Consider the following 19,365-nt stretch of genomic DNA (forward strand, 5'->3'; position numbering starts at 1 on the left):
GGGTTCCCGGGCCACTGCCGCTCTCCGCGACACTTGGCTGCATGCTGCGGAGCAGCGCGGTTCCACTGACACTCACCATTCGCGGTACCGCGGTTGTGCTCGCATGAAATCAAAAAATCCTCATGTTCTGGCCTGCGCAACGAATTAAAATTTGATTTTTAAAATTCTCGCGTATAAAACCGGGCAAAGTATGGAAAACAGGCCAAGCCGCGACCGCGCCTTGCAGTTTTTGATCAAGCTGCAACACGAAAGCTGGTGGTGAGCTGCGACCTCGCTGCACCTCAGTGCTTCCAAACCGTCCGATTTTTCGGACAGTGTCCCGAATTTTGAAGGCTCTTCCGAAAACCGGTCCGAAAAGGGAAACGTCCAAAAAGCAGCCAAAATGTCGGAGATCATTACTTTCCTATGCAGAAGTCCTGTACTTTCACTTTTTAGCGCAACTGAAGGCACAAATCACTGTACATTTGCTTCTAAACAGGCTAGCGCTTGGCTGTGGTCGAGGAGTGTGGAAGTGCAAAGTAACATGCCTGGATCAGGCTGGATGGCATCTACGCTGACAGTCTGTACCGAGTCAGTGTGCGACCACACTCATCATCACAAAATTCATGACAACTCCGGGATTACCATGGCAACGAAGCGAAATTTCATGGTGTTTTAGGCGATATTTTGAATTCTCTGTAAAAAAATTGCCAAGGAGAAAAATTCTTTGCAGCCTAGAGAGCGTGTGTGGGCAGGCGTGTGTTTACCGCCATATTGCCAGGTGTGTCTTTACCACCATATTTATTAACCTCTTTCTTTGTGTTATGGCATTTCTGTCGCCGAGGAAGCTTTGTACGCCTTGACTGCATACTTCGCTACGGAAAAGTCAGAAGAAAAAAATGTTTATCACCACCAGGACTCGGACACCCTCTAACCACTGAGCTATTATATGGTGTAGCTGTCATCCCAGCAGAGACCCTTCCACATTTTCTTCAGACTTCATGTACTTCGTGAACAAATTGCTTGAGTGGATAATGCGGGCTTGTATGCTATGCCAACGGTATTGCGACACTTGATAACTTTGAAAGGGGTGATTAGCGGCGAAAGTCTGCTAGAAATAGATTTTCTAAAAGATCATGGTTTTGGGTCGTGACTGATTCGAGTGGTCTTGACCTATCCGAAGAGACTGCAGCACACGGCTCCACAATTGAACCGTTTCAAAATCGGTCATTTGAACCCAAAGTGTACTGTTTGTGTGGATCTTTACCTCTGTGGGCTGTGTCCCAGTGATGTCCGCATGGAACTTGATGCAGCACACTCAGCATGTCATGTGGGGAGTTCGGGTAGCATTTGACGGACGATTAGTAGACCTTTCGTCTAGGGGTCAAACGGGTGTACCTTTAACTAACGAACGGGCAATTTTCTTAACGGGCGGGTTAATTAACGGGTACCCTTTAGCGGCCCATGTTTAATTTTTTGCGCAATTTTCACATAAATCAAGATTTTAATTCATCTGTGCTCGGGTTGCATTTTGATATCACATTATGATTCGCAAATCGATTGGTGTCTGATAGTTGCAGGAGTAGATCTACTAGGTGCGAAAATGCAACAACAATGCAGACATCCAGCGTGGAGTTGTAAATAATTGACTCCCGCCTGGAATACACGATACCAGCAGTGTTGCTCCGTACTGCCTGGTTCATCAAAATCCAAACGGGTACCCTTTTACTAACGGTACCTGAGATTAACGGTCGGGTACCCGGTACACCCCTTTGACCCCTACTTTTGTCTACTAAGACCAAAGGTGGCAAGGCCAATGCGGTGCACTCTTTGGACCCTGGCGCTCTCATTTCGGGGTACTGTGGACGTATGGCACTTGCGGCAAATGTATCATCGGCAGAAGAGTGATGACCCTGCGTACACAGCAGTGCTCATAATCATTTACATGTAACAGTTACCGTATTATCTCCAATATAAGCACAGTCTCCAATAATAGCACGTCTCCAATAGTAGAACACCTTGGGGCGGCATTCAAAAAATAAAGTGCTCAGTCTCCATTATAGCACACTGTCTATCAGTACCTGGTAAAATGCATGTACCGTATTATCTCTAAAATGCAGTACCGGCGAAAAAACCCTGAAATGTGTGTGTCTGACATGAATTTGGCATGGCAACATGCCTCTGAAATGAGGTTGAAATAATAATGGAACAGTCTCCAATAAAGGAATGTCTCCATTAATAGCACGGGGCGGAGGTACATTGAAAAATAAGGACCGTGCTTATATTAGAGATAATACGGTATGTACCCCAATGCTGCGATCACAATGATGACTATGCATAATAACTAGAGTATATAACCCCCCTGGGGGGTTATAATATACTCTTGTAATACCCCCCCCCTGGGGGGGGGGGTTATATACCGTAAAGTCGCGGATAAAAGCCGGGCTTAAAAGCACATAAGCCGCTTTCTGCATCAGGCTTCAATGCAAACCAGGCTTGTATGCAAACCATGCTTATATGCACCACTGATATTTTTGCCAGGCTTGTATGCACATCGGCCGATCCGGGCTTGCATAGAAGCCAGGCTTCTACGCGCGACACACGTAGATTTACCACTGACTACCGGTATGGCGGCAGTTTTACTATGCACTGTACATAGCGCATCCACTCTTGACCTACCCGATCCGCGCTTGCATAGAAGCCAGGCTTCTACGCGCGACAGGCTTATATGCATTGACCCGTTTGATTTTCAGGCTTCTATCCGCGATGTGCTTGTATGCAAACCCGGCTTTTATCCGCGACTTTACGGTACTCTTGATAATAATTACTAATTAGAACAGTAGCATAGGTACTTGTACATTATGATTATTAATAGGTACGTTTCTAGAAGATCGAGCCACGTGTTAGATATGTTCTACTACTCGTCATCACTATTAGTCATGTCCTGCTGGCGCTTCTCAATGTGTTGCCTAGACTCGCCCTTACCACAGAACTGTAATTGATTGTCTTGTCTTTCCGTCTGCCGGTTTCCATTCAGCATATTTATAGGGTTACTAGTGACTTTCCTTGCAGCAACGTGCGCGCTTGCTCCTGCTGACCTTTGCTCGCGCTCTGTTTGCCGCTGCCTGCTCGATGCTTCTCTTCGCAGCTGCTTGCTGTAGACTTCAGCTGGTTTAAGTTCGCTGACTCGAGGTAGAGTCTGGCAGTTGGGTAGAGTTTTATGTGCAATAGAGTTGTTGAGTTGAGTTTATTAGAGAGTTTCCATTACCGCTCAAGCGGACTTGTCCGCTTGAGCCGGGTTTTGCATTTTGCAGTTCCTTACTTTTCCTTTGCATTTCCACTTTTACTATAATTATCGGACCTTTGTGCTCCGCCACCCTAATTTCTCTGTGCGCTGGGTCTGAGGTACGCTTGAGTGGAATGACCAAGAGGCGCACATATACTTTGTGCAAACAGGCTTGGGATAACTCACACGTAGGGACGATTGGCCGACCACGACAGAAGTGATTTTCAATTGGTCCGTGCGGCATGGTCTTTCATTTGCGCATGATATGGCAGTTACTTCAGTACTGTACAGAACCACAGCAGTAAAGATGCGTTGGTGGCCAAAGGAAAAGAGTGAGTCTGGTCAAGGCCTGACCAGCTTTCTCTTAGTTAACAGGCAGGGTAAAAAAATGAGGCTGCCATTCCTGGTCTAGCCTTTCAGTATTCCTCCCGTGACTGTGAGGCAGATTTGACATAACAGCATAACACGTCCAGTGCTGCCAACCAACTGGGTCTGTTTTGCGTTCTGTGACTTCCTGTATTTTGTAGTGTTTTTGCATACATGTACTACCAATGTACGGCCATGTTCATTGCTTGCATTGTTTTGTTTTTGTTTTTGTTTTTTACACTCCTACGCTTGTCGGTGGCTGGATTTGCTAGTGCAACATGTGTGACTTGTACCACGGCATGATATCGTTTTGTGCTACATGTACTCGAAGCATGGTATGCACTCGCTTTGGCACGGGGATGTTAATCGCTCAGCTTGTGCTTGCCATGCTTCTACATACATAGCTGTAGCTGATCTTCAATTTTCAAAGTACCACGATTACTAACTAACTGTTAATTTGTTTGGATAAGTACAGTGCTGCTCAATGAAATCCAGTCGTGTCACTCAAGTTTGCGCCTTGCACCATTTCGCAGCCCAGTGTTCGCAGGTCTATGGCAGCGCAACGCCCGGCGCGTACTTGAGTGACGCGGCTGGATTTCATTCAGCAGCACTGTATTAGCAAGAGTTTACAACTCTGTATACCCTTTCTATGGGGTCGGGGTGACGACGAAAACTAACATCACATGGTGCAGTGTTCCCGTTGTACGTTTCCAGCCCGTTTTAGCAAGCAGCAGAGTAATAAAAATAGCACTCCCTGACAGAAAATCACTCCGCTTATGCACTTCCCCAGCATGATCATGGCAGATATTCGGATGGTCTTTATGCACGTTGTACAGTTGTACGAAGTTCTGCACTAGGGCCGTAGGTGTGTACATACCTGGTTGGGTGTTCATTGTGTGCTATACATGTGCATTTAGCCTCATTATTCATGGCAAACAATCGCCTTTTCCAGCTTCTTCACTTCGGACAGAACTAATATCAGTTACTGCATCTTTGTCAGAAAAAGGTTTCAGGGCCCATTTCTTAGTGGAAATAGCAGTAAATACAAAAGGGTCCTGCACATTCAACACCCAACCGGGTCTACGGGATTCTACGAGATTGTACGATATTGTACGGGATATCGTGCATCTGTACAACGTGCATACGGATTATTGCTCGCATGGTATCCTTCGGTGTACGTACATGTACATGATTGTAGTATGAAACGTACCTCAAAACACGTGATGTGAAGTTTAGCCATGGGAGACCCCATAGAGAGTTGCACACTCTTGGTAGCCGATTTATTCAGTATTTACTCTTGGTATTAGGCTATTACTAGCGACTTCAATCACGTGACCAAAAGGCAGAAATCCTTCGTCGCACGAATGTATGGTGCAAGCATGGCGTGCACGGAACAATTTTTCTCTCGACGTTCTACGCCTGCCTACGCGTTATTCATGTGCCCAGCGCCTTCGATTTTTACATGATGGGCAAGCACACACGAATAGCTTTCCAACGGTGTGTCGCATGTCAAGTCATCGATTTTTGGATATATCGCTCCGCATTTTTAGTTTTCAAAGCAAACTTTCGGCATCTCAGCTACCTTGCCCGTCAATGACCGAGTCACCATCGTGTTCAGAGCCCTCGAATTAGTTTAGATGGGTTCATGGTAAGGTTCTCCTCCGTAGCCGTTTTTAGCAGTTTGAAGAATTTGTGCGCAGCGGCTGAAGTCGGCTATGGAGTGCACTATTTGACGGGCTCTGCGTGACAGAGCGAGCAGACCTTTGGCTTGTAAATCTGCTAGTAATGATTATGTTCTTCACGTCAAGATTCTGGAGGTGCTTGAGCAGTGAGGAGGTGATTAATTCAATCCATCGAAGCAGAGCACGTCCCGTCCAACATCTACATGTACGACGGTTTCTCCGTCACCCTCCAAGAACACCAAAAACCCGCATATCGCGCATACATTCACTGTGTATGCATGATATTCATGAGGTCCGGGAAACCCACTTTTGTGCCATTGCTCTGCATACAATTGCATGCATGGCCTCCGACGATTGCATACCCACTTTGGGGCCTGATATCTCCGGTTTGGGACAAGATATACCCATGAAATTTTCTGTATGTGTTCTGCAGAGGTTTCTCTTTCCAGTCGTGTAATTTGTTGGCCCTAATTCCGATTTTAGAATTTTGGACTGAAGTCGCTACTATTAGTATTACTTATTAGCTAATTTAGCTTGATGACTAACAGGCTCACAGCGAAATGTATTATCAGTTACAAGTCAGGGTGTCACATACGGTGCCACAGACTACACAACACAGGACACACGGTGTCACACTCAAAACGTTGTTACTCACCCGTACTGAAGGCTGTCGGTAGTCAAGTGGTCCTTGTCTTGTCATCCACAGCTATAGCTCTTGCTCATGCTCAGTAGCCTGTATAGTAGTTAGTGTTACGGAGGAGCATCGCCCACGTGCGTCTTCAACACCAGTCCTGATCAAGCAGCTGATGCAGTGAGGCCCTAGCCCTAGGCCAGCTAGGATCACAGATAGACCACGGCAGTCTGCTTGCTACCGCTAGCTAGCTGCTCAGACGCTACACTGCAGCATGCTTCATCCTTTCCACCTTTCACTAACTTTGTACAAGTAGACAGTCTAGTTCTCCGCCGGTGTCGTCGTCCCCGGACGCGCTTCCGTTGGTTTGGTCTGTGCTGGCTGAGACATGACGATGTTGCTCCGTCGCTCTAGCTCTGCACGCCGACTCTAATCGACTGCGGGATCGACCGCTCCGGCGTTGTCAGTGCAGTAGACACGCCGTCACGGTGTCGTTACCTGGTTACCCGATCGGCAAAGCAGCTGGTAGTACGAGCATTTCCTCCTCGCTGAACTGGAGCTGAAACTCACCACCGGCACCCGGCAACGATTATGTCGACGCCCGCCGACCCAGACGGCCTCCAGTATCCTCAGGGAACGCTGAAAAACTACGACATACTCCTGAAAAGCATGTTGATTGGTGACAGCGGGGTGGGAAAGAGCTGCTTCATGGCCAGATTCGTTGGTGGACATGTCAACAACACACACATCGCCACAATAGGTAAGACAAAAGTCACAAAACATCTAGTATAGAATGATTCGAAGATGGATCACCGGTGTAGATCGGGTGCAGTACGCTGCGACGAGTCAGTCAAACACACAGAATGATCTCTGTACTGTACACGGTAAAACCTGTTAAAGCGACCACTCGGATAGGGCGACCACCTGCAGGTCACTGAAACCAGGATCAAGGGATGCTATTTCCAGTCAGGCTGTGTTTAGTAACTGTTTACATGAGAAACTTCAACCCGGGTCGAGTTCACCCCGGGTCGAGTTCACCCCGGGTCGAGTTCACCCCGGGTCGAGTTCACCCCGGGTCGAGTTCACCCCGGGTCGAGTTCACCCCGGGTCGAGTTCACCCCGGGTCGAGTTCACCCCGGGTCGAGTTCACCCCGGGTTGAAAGTCTGTACGATAGACAAAAAAAGGTGAGCGTTTACGTGAAGACAGTTGACCCGGGTCAAATACTGATATGCCGCCAAAAGTCCACTTCTAAAGTCCTGTATGGTCACGTGAATCCTTTCGCGCGAAATTTGCATATGCAGTGCTGTTCAAACCTGGTGCGAGATACGCACAGAAGTACGTTAGTACGATTTCTCGATTTCAACAGCCCCTACAGCCCCTCTCGTTGTCAGGAAATGTTTGCTTGTGCTACTTCTCATCCAGTTGACTTCTTATTATGACTTTGTACGTTATAATTTTGTTGAGCTCCGGTTTTCCCCTTCATTCTAACTCAAGTGCAGTTTAGCGTGTATTGGCTTGTGATTTCCTTTCTTCTGTTTGCTTGGCATTTTATCGCTCCACAGGTACCCCCGGTCTCAGGTGCTCTCACATTTGTGCAATTGTTGATTTTGGTCCTGAATTGTCCTCCCTGTTGCTTTGCTACCGTCCTCCTCCTTCCTCCACCTTTTTTTCTTTTCTTAATTGGCCTCATTATGGCATTCGCTTCCATGTAATTGGGCTTGTAGCCCGTGTGTACTTGCGAATTCAAATAAAAAAAATATACATACAGTCAGGCTGTGTTTAGTAACTGTTTACATGAGAAACTTCAACCCGGGTCGAGTTCACCCCGGGTCGAGTTCACCCCGGGTCGAGTTCACCCCGGGTCGAGTTCACCCCGGGTCGAGTTCACCCCGGGTCGAGTTCACCCGGGTTGAAAGTCTGTACGATAGACAAAAAAAGGTGAGCGTTTACGTGAAGACAGTTGACCCGGGTCAAATACTGATATGCCGCCAAAAGTCCACTTCTAAAGTCCTGTATGGTCACGTGAATCCTTTCGCGCGAAATTTGCATATGCAGTGCTGTTCAAACCTGGTGCGAGATACGCACAGAAGTACGTTAGTACGATTTCTCGATTTCAACCCTCCCCCGAAGTGGAGGGTTGAAATTAACCCGGGGCGAAATTTCAACCCGGGTCAAGCGCAATGCGTCATGTAAATGCGCCATTCATTTTGTGTACAAGGCGGGTTGAAATCTGACCCGGGTCGAACTCAACCCGGGTTGAAATCTGACCCGGGTCGAACTCAACCCAGGTTGAAACCTCTCATGTAAACACATCCTCAGATGACCCTGGATAAGGAGACCACCTGGGAACAGAGACCATGTCTAGCTAGAAGGTCCTTTGCGGAGCAGTCATCTTAGACAGGTTTCACTGTGCAATATGTACACAAGGATGTGCTGTCGGCACACTGGTCGACATCCTGGCTAATGACGCTTATCATTCTTATGAGTTATGACTGCACACTAGCATGGACTACAGTACAGTAGGAGTGGGATGCACACATGCATGCACACGCGAACCCAGTGGACTGTGCTGAGGCATGATATTAATTATATTTTGCATTGGAAGACCAGCAATTATGGAGTCAAGGTTATTGTTTCGCGACGGCTTTGTTGCTCTGTTTGTCTTATGAGCGAGAAAAAAAAAGAAAAAAACTACTGCAACACCGTGATTATCTCAGTAGCTGTCAGTACCTCCGGGCCACTCAAGGGACCTTAGTGTGTGGTTCCCGCATACAGGTGACCCTCTTATCCAGGATCATTTAACTGGGAATAGCATCACTTGTTCCTGGTTGATGGTATTGGTCCTCTAGGTTTTACTATACCCCAATCATTGCTCTCTGCTGTGATCTGCTTGTTTTCTGCGCCTGGCGTCAATTCGTTTTGCCAGGCATTGACTTCAAGATGCAAACCGTCACCGTGGACGGTGTGCGTGTACGAATGCAAATCTGGTCAGTAACCATGGATGATCTATATCTGCTTATACAGTGGCTTGTGATCTCGGTGGATTGCAGTGCTGTGTTATAAGTTGAAACTTTTTCTTGAACACACACACATTCCTCCTAATATAGCCCGCACTAATATCACTGCATGTTACATCCTGCACTAATATCACTGCATGTTACATCCTGCGCTAATATCACTGCATATTACATCCTGCACTAATATCACTGCATGTTACATCCTGCACTAATATCACTGCATGTTACATCCTGCACTAATATCACTGCATGTTACATCCTGCGCTAATATCACTGCATGTTACATCCTGCACTAATATCACTGCATGTTACATCCTGCACTAATATCACTGCATGTTACATCCTGCGCTAATATCACTGCATGTTACATCCTGCTCTAATATCACTGCATGTTACATCCTGCGCTAATATCACTGCATGTTACATCCTGCGCTAATATCACTGCATGTTACATCCTGCGCTAATATCACTGCATGTTACATCCTGCGCTAATATCACTGCATGTTACATCCTGCACTAATATCACTGCATGTTACATCCTGCACTAATATCACTGCATGTTACATCCTGCACTAATATCACTGCATGTTACATCCTGCACTAATATCACTGCATGTTACATCCTGCGCTAATATCACTGCATGTTACATCCTGCACTAATATCACTGCATGTTACATCCTGCGCTGCTAAAATTATCTACAGTATCTGCAGTCGTGGCCAAAGAAATCCAACCCATTAGTCAAAGCAGCGCCGCGCTTCCATTGCAAGTACAAATGCATTATCCACGGTCCGAACACCCATCCGCGGGTCCCAGGGGCCGCATGAGTCTTGGTGCTGCTTTCGCCAATTGGCCCGGTCGGATTTCTGTAGCCACGACTGTATGATACTGCTTTTGGGTGTGTGTGTGTGTGTGTGTGTGTGTGTGTGTGTGTGTGTGTGTGTGTGTGTGTGTGTGTGTGTGTGTGTGTGTGTGTGTGTGTGTGTGTGTGTGTGTGTGTGTAGGGACACAGCGGGTCAGGAACGATTCAACTCTCTGACGGATCAGTACTATAAGCGAGTAAATGTGAGTAAATAAATCACCACGTATTGCTCGAGAATATGAATGAGCGGCTTCACCAGAGTTTACTGGTAGAGCATTGCTGGCCATCAGCGAGTTTGCATGGTTCAAGTCCTGGTGGTGGCAGTCAATGTTATTCTTTGTCTTCAGACCTATACCGCTTCAATTCCCTCCAACTTATGAACACCGTACCGTGCTGCTACCCACATTCAACTGGGAACTTGTGGCCTGGCACAATGGGTACATGGATGTGGCTAATGGGGTTTCTCGGCACTTGTGCCAGTGGTTGTGAGACTTGTCCACTCACCCCCACTGTTAGGCACTGCATCTGCCGCTAGGGTTTACCGGGTGTTAGCGGCCGTCGTGAGTTCCCTTTGGGAACGGCCACGATAATTTACTTACTTTCTTACTTATGAACACTACTGAAATGTCACTGAGCATTTAATTGAAATATACCCCATGGCCCAGTGCATTAGTACGTACCGGTACAATGTGTTCCAGCACCACTCCTTACCAACTGTGTGTATGTGTGTGAGTGCGCTGGTGCGCGGGTCTGTGTGCTAATGTGTGTGAGTGTTTGCATGGGGGTATTGTGGTGTGTGCGTATGCATGTGTGCCCTACTTCTGCAGGGAATCTTCTTAGTTTATGATATCACCGACGTTACATCATTTCACAACGTCCGGCGTTGGATGGATAGTATTTCAGAGGTTAGGGCATTAGATAGGTGTGAAATCGTTTTCATCTGTCAGACTGCACAGGCAATCTGAGACCTAATTAATGATATCACCATGAACTACCAAACCCATCCAAGCCATTTTTCAAGGAAAGTGATAGCGTAGACGCCTCCCTTCTCTCTCTCTCTCTCTCTCTCTCTCTCTCTCTCTCTCTCTCTCTCTCTCTCTCTCTCTCTCTCTCTCTCTCTCTCTCTCCTTCCTTCCCGAGTCTCTCTCTCCCTCCCTCTCTCCCCCCTCTCTCTCTCCCCCCCCCCCTCTCTCTCTCTTTCTCCCTCCCTCTCCCTCTCTCTCCTTCCCTCTCATCCTCCTCCAATCATCACCACCACCAGCACTACCACAATAAGACCCATGTTACCATTGGTTACCATGGAGTGCAATACATGCACATGTATTACTTTCTCCTCAGCAAAATGCCTCCCATTCCAGCATACCAGACTTGATAGCAACATTCTCGATCAAGTTCAATACCGTAAAAGTCCGTAAATAAGTACGTATTTACTTTCGAATTTAGTGACCACATCCGTACTAACTTTCGGGCGGGTACTGACTTTCGGGCACGAACTAACTTTCGGACCTGACTTGTGTGTAATGGAGAAGTCATTTGTCATGTTCATGTACATGCTACGTGCTGCATGTGCGCATCGTACCGGTACTTATTTCGGGCAGTATGTTTATCGGGCTTGACTTGATTTCAACAGACAGAGCCAAAAGAATGAAGGGGGTATTTCTTTCGGGCAGGTACTTATTTACGGACTTTTACGGTAGTTGATTAAAACATGGAAATCTACTGTGGACAATTCAAAAATCCACTTCTTTTTCATTGATTAAATATGCATTCAAAAATGTGATACAACTTACAAGCAAGCAACAAAAATGGTAAGTAGGTGGCACAAAAGAAGGTGAGAAAACCAGAATGTGACAACTGTGAAGTGAGACTTGCTTGTATTTAAGTTGTATCACATTCTTTTTCATTTTAATATATTTTCAATTGTTCATGCAGAAAGCCGATCGTGATGTGAGGACAATGATCATCGCCAACAAGTACGACCTGGCACGCCTACGTGTGGTCAGTCGCAAGGAAGGAGAGCGGGTGAGTTCAACGGGAACTCAACAGGAATACCGTATTGACCCGCATTTAATATATAGGCGAGTTTTCGCCATATTTGTCATTTTTGCATGTCGATTGGTCTCCGCATATAGGTGCATGCGCTTGTAATTGTGTTACCAATATGGACTGTGGACATCGCACATTAAACTCTGTAAAGCCGGACGGCATCATGGTGGCATCAATGTGTTCACTTATAAGCCCACACGCTTATATGTGAGGGTGCACTAACTGCATGTATACCCGGATATAGGCACATGCGCTTTCAAGTACAGTAAAACTTGTCTAGGTGACCACTCTGATAAGGCGACCACTCTGATAAGGCAACCACCTGTCCTAAAAGACCACTAAAACAACGACCAATGGATGATATCTCCAGTCAAATGACCCTGGATAAGAAGACAACCTGTACACGGGGACCACATTTTGAAGGTCCCCTGAGGGGTCGCCTTTGATAGACAAGTTACAGTACTATGTATGCATGTGGCATTTCGTTAGCTGTGCATGCAGCCAACCGCCTGCAGTTGTTCAAATAGCTCTGCTCTGTGGAGAGGCTTTGGCCGGGTCCGGTAATAGCTATGATACTGTGCTTGTGACCAGCTACCAGCATCCTGCACTGCTGTTTGTTCTCTTTCCTGGCCGGACACATGTAGCTTGCAACAGAGTATGGAGTTCCGTATGTAGAAGCGAGTGCAATGGAAGGCATCAATGTGCAAGAGGTAAGCAGGAGCCATGACGTTACATGCCTTGTTTTGTGGGAAAGTATTACTCGGTTGAACCAAGGAAAGGGACATTTTAGCCTTTATATAGAATTTATTTGGGTAAAGAAACACACCGGCTGCTAGCACACCCCATGTTGACAACACACATCGTAGCAATGTGTTTATGTGTATGTGTGTGTATGCACAGGTACACATGCTTGTGTGTGCATGGGGGGGGGGGGGGGGGCGCTGGTCTTTCAAGTTATGCTTCAAAGTATTCTGTGCAGTGTATATGTGTATTTGTTTAGTCTCCTGATAATTGCATCACTGCATGTGGCTTGGGAGTTGAGGTAGCTAGGTTGACATTCCACGGAACCCTACGTATGGCAAGGCTCTACAGTCCTGAATTTTTCCCCACTGCAACGATGTCTAGTTGGCACTTTCATTCTGCAGATTGATCTGGTGTGATGATTACTCTGTGTATCTGCTCATGCATATGCTGTACTGTCTGCCACGTGCTAATTACTGATCCAGGCAGTCCATAAGCTATGTCGACTACTACTGAGAAAGGTAAAGTCCATTGCACACACTCACATACATACATGTGAGTACGCACACCGACATGCACGCACTCATGTAACCACATGCATGGGCAACATTTGCTGCTTCCCAGCGCTACAGTGCTTTGTAGCACGAGCACACAACCCACGAGAGCACTAGGGTGGTGTAACTTGAAGCGATGATTGCTGATACGCAACGCCACTGTTTTAGGCTTTTAGCAGCCCCAAAGGGCAAGAATGCATATCAGACGAACGATTTTATTGTGAACTCGGATGGAGGGCCAAGGGTAAATTTATAGTAAAGTATAGTAAACTTGTAGTTTCTTGGTCCTTTTTCTTTACTATGATTTTATTTTGGTACTTGTAATTAAGACGGGTACATGCGGTTGCCGTATTGTCCGCATCCTGACCGTGTATCAACTTTACTTCTCACTTTTTCCCGTCCCTTGTAGAAGGACATTGGTGCTGGAAGGAAGAAGTCTCTGAGTGGCTATGAAGACATTGATCAATCCGAACAAACCACCCTAGTGCTGGAAGCAGATGCCGAGAAGGAGGCAGGCTGTAGCTGCTGACCAGTTCTGTGAGTGCTGTGTAGTGGAATGGTAGTGACATGCCGTATGAATCACCAGTCCTGATCTCAGCTCGGTGACATGTAACGACTAGGAATAACAGACCGTACTCACAAGCCACTGCCACTGCCACCCAGACCAGAAGTGAGTGCCGGAGAACTGCAGCATGGACATGCATGCTACTCGTTGTCTCCATGACGCGGATCACAGCCCGTGTACACAACAACAACACCATGATGTCGGCATCTATTATTTATGCGTGGCCATGTCACCTCAGATCGACACCCATGAATACCTGTATCAACTCAGTTGAAGGCACTCATCCGCCTGTCTTGTAGACTGTACATCATGCTCTGCAGCAGGTTACATCATGTCTATGACCATCACAATCATCGGATGTTTGCTAAAGTCTATGTCGCACCGGCACACTAGCCCTTGAGTGTTTCATAAGAGAATGCGCCGTTGCGGCATGCATCTGCAAACTGTCCTGTTCAAAAAGTGTGCAGTGGTGATCGAATTTGCTTCGATAATAATAGACGTGACTATATTTTCTAGAACAAATTCGACGTGTCTCCATTTCTTCAATGTAGTACGTGCATCTGCGCGCTCCACACCAGTCCAAAAGAACAGTGAGATTTTGTTATCTATTATCCAAAATTTTACCGTTATGTCTGATTTTAGTCCTGAACTATTGTACAATCTGCGGTTGTCAGTGGTTGAATGCCTCCTGAGGGAATGAGCTTGCGTAGTTGCTGTTTTGTCATTGTTGATATCATTGATTAACGATAATGTTGTCTCTTTTATTTCCTGACAGTGAAGTTAATTATATCATCTGCTTTGACTCTTCATCGGCCTACATTTGCATGTAGCTACTGTAACGTTTTGACTGTTGTCAGTGACGTGGTGACCTGGTGACCTGGTGACATCGTGTATTCAATGATACGATGTCATGTAGTCGGTTCTACTTACTAATTTAGTTACTTGCAGCTTGTGCATGTAAAGTGCCTTTCTTGCCCGTCTGTTCTAACGGCTTGCGGCAACCAACCACTACAGAAAGTAGTCATACCGACTTTGTGCCCTTTACCACTGAAAGTCGTATGCGTGTGTGTGTGTGTGGTGGGGGGAGGTAGAAGATCTGGCCAGACATAAAGCATGGGGAAGGGCAGTTCATGATACATTCCAGAACCTCGTGCAACTCATTTAAAGTTAATAATTAACCTACCAGAGCCATGCAAATTGGATTTTTCGTCAGTAAAAAATAAGTTCATTTCCCGTCTGATACTGTATCAGTACGCAGTGTACGCTGCACTGTTCATATGAAGACATTAGTTATGTGGTCCTGTCACCAGGTCACAGTGACTGTCATGGTGTCACTCTCAGCTCTGTCAAAAAGTGATCGCTGCTCTCTCACGCGTCTCAGGCGACCGTGCTCAGTTTTCGACACTTTATTCGGACAGTAGATCTATCGAGTATCGGTACCCTGATCCTGCGTTGGTTGGTAATGTGAAGTCTGAAGTAGTGAAGAGGCTCAGCGCAGGACAAGATTATCTTAGCCCAGACCTATTTGTAACACTGACCAGGTTGTAGAACAGATCGTTGATACGGTCCGGTTTTCGTCCGAGGAAGACAGTGAGGGCCGAGGGGCTGGGTAGCTAGTGATACTATTTCATCGCTTCTTCATTCAATCCCCGCCGGTTGCCAACACTAACAGACGCCGACACAGTTCATCACCAGCCTGCCTCATCATGAGCACATTTGCCATCGCCCGAAGACCAGCATGCCTGGCACGACCTTGGTTGCGGCTGCGGGGCAACACGAGGGTAGTGATCGGTGGTGCGGGACTGGGAGTTGACGCTGGCAGTGGGGTGATCGGAAGCCAGCGACGTCATTTGGCTTACAATGCTGGCTCGACAGAGCTGACCACGAACGTGCTCAGCTACCATCAACACAAGGACTCTTACATTCGCGATGTGAAGCCGACAACTAACCAGGTGAGCACTTTGCATTTGGCCCGGTCTTTGCCACGGTTTCAAGTTTTTTTGGACAGGAGCTTTGGCGGAGATCGAGAACTCTTGCTCCATTTGAAGCGCTGCTGCTCGCATTTTACAAAACGCCCAGAACTCGCCTGAGGTGAACTACTCTCGCCAATCTTTGCCTAGCAGTCAATCCTCGGTAGTATAGTGGTAAGTATCTCCGCCTGTCACGCGGAAGACCCGGGTTCGATTCCCGGCCGGGGAGGACATTTCTTTTTTTCTTCTTTTCTTGAGTCTACAGTTTTAGTGCAAATGGGGTCTTCAGCCTTCAGGGCTTCATAGCAAAAGTAAAGCTCCCAGGAGCTAATTTTACTCTTGTTCACAGCCATGACCTCTGTTATAACATGACGTTGTTATAGGAGTCACGGTCGCACCAACACATTTTTTGGAGGGGGGGGGGGGGGGGGGAGAGCAGGGCACAGGACCTAGAGACTGAAAGATAGAAATACACCAAACAACCATGAGTACAATGTAAATGTGCCTTTCCCTTTCTTCAAAAATAATACTTTAACCCTTTAAGAGCCACAGGAAAAATTCAAAATTTTGCATTTTTTCGTGTTCCTTGGATCATAGCTTCAGTTCTACTCACGCAATCCTCACAATCTAGGGCTTCCTGGAAAGGTCTCCGTGAGAGGAAGAGAATGAGGTCGATAATGATAGCCAGCACACCGTCTATCCAGCGCTAGATCGCAGCGACAGTACGAAATATGCCCCAAATGCGTCCAATTGCGTCCCGCTCCAGATATTAATTCTACTCGATCGTGGAGTTCCAATTTTTTCGCTGTGTACTCTTGACAATATCAACAGTGAAACCCGTGCAAATTCGAGTAAACCAGCGTGCCGAAAAGTCTCAAAGTTCTCAATACTAAAGTCGCACTGCGCGCTTTTGAAATTGCCGCGATCGCGGCTCAACTTACGAGTGATTTATCTCAGGAACCGGTGCTCGCAGCGCTTCGCGGATTGTTTTTCCCGACAGGTGAGAGTTTTCTCTTTGCCCTAGATATTTCGATCACTGGATTCGAGCGAGATTGGACTGAGTTACGATCTTTTGAAGTTTTGCATTTGAATGCGTCGTTTACGACGCATTCAAGTATGGGGCGGCTCTTAAAGGGTTAAGTACTTCTATAGGAACACTGCACTGCATACTAGTGCATATTATTCACACATATCCGCCGGATGAGTACGCGTGGCCCATGCACCATGGGGACCCACAAATACAAACCAGCATATGTTCCCTCAGCAATACAAGCAAGCAAGCAAGCAAAGATAAATGAGAGCCCAGGCAGCGAAAACAAAACGAAGAGAGATGAGGACATAGGCAACGAAAACAATTCCAAAGCGTAGCCAGGGATTGAATTTGGCTGGATGCAAAGCCTTCTATAGTCATCAGGGATCTCCCTAACGTTGAAGCTGAGGCTGTACAATTGCTACGTTCTAAGCATTTTGCTTTACAACTGCGCTACCTGGGGCCTCACCGAGGCACTCAGAACGTCTCTGGACGTTTGCCACCGCCGTCACCTCCGCTCGCTACTAGTGCATAGGCTGCCATAATAATAATGTTACCCTCCATGTGCACCGTACATGCAATGACCAATACTACGAGCTCATACATGTACGTGAAACAGAACGGTAAAGGGAAGAGAACCCGGAAACCCCAAACTTCATGCCTAACTTATGATATGCATGTTATAAGCAACCCACTGCTAACGTTATGATGCTAATGTCGTGGTACACAGCTAGATTATAGTGTGTGTGTGTGTGTGTGTGTGTGTGTGTGTGTGTGTGTGTGTGTGTGTGTGTGTGTGTGTGTGTTTGAGAATGTACATGATGTGCACCGTGCCATTGTACCCTACTGCACTCTATGCCTGATTGTGTTCCATTGATTGTTCTCCATTGTCCATACAGGTTGATTTCTTTCAAGAAAACGGTTATGTGGTCATGGAAGGTCTCCTTGACCCGGATCACCTGCAGAAATGGCGTGATGTTATTGACTCAGCTGTTGAAATGCGAGGTAAAGATTGGTCGTTTCCCGTAAAAGGCCAAGTGGATGTCACGAATGTCGAAATGGATTTCTACCAGAAGGTAATAAGAGGAGAGTGGAGGACTTTGACTGATTATCTGCGTGATCCAGAATGTTCGTTGCTGCTCTCAATAGTGCATGGGGATATTGCCTTCGTGTACTTGGCAAAGTGTTTGGGGTGAGCGGGAAATTACAATCGGCTCAATGTACTAGTACATGGTAGCACTACCAGTGCCTAGTGCAGGGCTGTAGCACCCGGCCAGGCCGGTCCGGGGCCGGACCTTCTTTCGAAATAGTTGACCCGCCCAGTTAGAGTCGTGCACACCGGTACATGCAGACCGAGGGTTGAAAACCAGGCAGTCTCTGATTGAAGTGATGTCGACTTTCTTTTCAATTCCATTTTAAAGTATTAACTTCATTAGGCCGGATCACCTGAAATCCCGGTGCTCCAGTACTGTAGTAGATAGCAACATGATTACTACAACAGGTTACGAGATAGCGGATTACCTGAGCAGAGTCACATAGTCCATAACTTATCTGAACGGTTCTACGCACAGAGCTCTGAACTAGCCCATTGCTGCTCTCTTGTGTGCGTTGTTACCACCGCCTGCAGGTCTTCACACAGCGCATCAACCTATGGATTACCAGCGAGCAGGCCCGGCATCTGCTCTTCGCTGCACAAGCAGTACTGGCACGCGCTGCATGTAACCTGGGCGGCATTAATCGCGTACGTCTCTGGCACGACCAGGCACTCTACAAAGAGCCGTGGGCCAATGCCACCAGTTGGCACGTGGACGTACCGTACTGGAGCTTCGACTCGGTGAATGCCATCAGCGCCTGGATAGCATTGGACGACGCGACGATGGCTAACGGCTGCATGCACTTCATACCAGGTACAGAATCGAGCTACCACGGTACACTGTTCACGGCACCGCTGCACACAGCTCAACATACGGCGCATATTCCATCACTAGTTTGATAATTCTTCTGTCTCACCTACGTAAGTCCATATCGGGACCATACACATAATCATGTCCTGGGTTGTTCTCCATGCACTGCAGGTTCACAGAAGCTCGTCGAGAAGGGATACGCAGAAGATGGATTCTTCCGCGAGATAAAAATCGGCAAGAACATGTCGGACGTGTTTGAGTTCTTCCCGGAAGCTAGGACATGGCCGAGCACGGCGGTGGAGATGAAGGCAGGATCTGTGTCTTTCCATAGTGGCGCACTGATTCACGGTGCTGGGGCAAACATGACACCGGGCAGGCGCCGTGCGATGACAATGGGCTTCATGCCCGATGGCTCCGTGTTCAATGGCAGGCAGAACATACTGACCAATGAACAGTGCGCTGTACTCAAGGTCGGTGACAAGCTGACCGACGACACACAGAATCCACTGCTCTACGACACCGGCGTGTGATGCAAATAGTTCGGATAGAACCGAGCAGCGGTACATTCATATAGTCTTCTGGTACATGTTGAAGTACAGCACTGGCAGCGTGGCTTTGTCTCGCTACTCTAGTTCTCAGCCAGTCATAGTGAAGAGCAACGTCACATTCAGCAGTCCGCTAAGCCTTGGCTGGCAAATGCTGGTTACAGAGTGTCGTGCTGTTACACGTAGC

General features: G+C 47.2%; 2 protein-coding genes and 1 non-coding gene across 3 annotated transcripts; all 3 read left to right on the forward strand.

Moving 5' to 3' along the window:
* The first annotated feature begins 6,123 nt into the window (after positions 1–6,123).
* LOC135814339 (ras-related protein Rab-13-like) lies at positions 6,124–14,773 on the forward strand. The gene is made up of 8 exons (XM_065327444.1): positions 6,124–6,704; positions 8,872–8,932; positions 9,966–10,026; positions 10,651–10,728; positions 11,756–11,845; positions 12,514–12,579; positions 13,096–13,131; positions 13,574–14,773. Exons 1-8 carry the CDS (start codon positions 6,536–6,538, stop codon positions 13,691–13,693), a joined length of 681 nt encoding a protein of 226 aa, XP_065183516.1. The 5' UTR covers positions 6,124–6,535; the 3' UTR covers positions 13,694–14,773.
* A 391-nt stretch (positions 14,774–15,164) lies between these two features.
* On the forward strand, positions 15,165–19,329 carry LOC135814344 (uncharacterized). Its single transcript, XM_065327450.1, has 4 exons — positions 15,165–15,681; positions 17,629–17,805; positions 18,357–18,636; positions 18,805–19,329. The coding sequence occupies exons 1-4, from the start codon at positions 15,436–15,438 to the stop codon at positions 19,161–19,163; spliced, it is 1,062 nt and encodes a 353-aa protein (XP_065183522.1). The 5' UTR covers positions 15,165–15,435; the 3' UTR covers positions 19,164–19,329.
* Trnad-guc (transfer RNA aspartic acid (anticodon GUC)) lies at positions 15,857–15,928 on the forward strand. Its single transcript has one exon. It is a non-coding gene; the product is annotated as a tRNA-Asp (tRNA).
* Positions 19,330–19,365: the final 36 nt, after the last annotated feature.

The sequence above is a fragment of the Sycon ciliatum genome, chromosome 4, assembly GCF_964019385.1.
Source record: "Sycon ciliatum chromosome 4, ocSycCili1.1, whole genome shotgun sequence".
Lineage (NCBI taxonomy): Eukaryota > Metazoa > Porifera > Calcarea > Leucosolenida > Sycettidae > Sycon > Sycon ciliatum.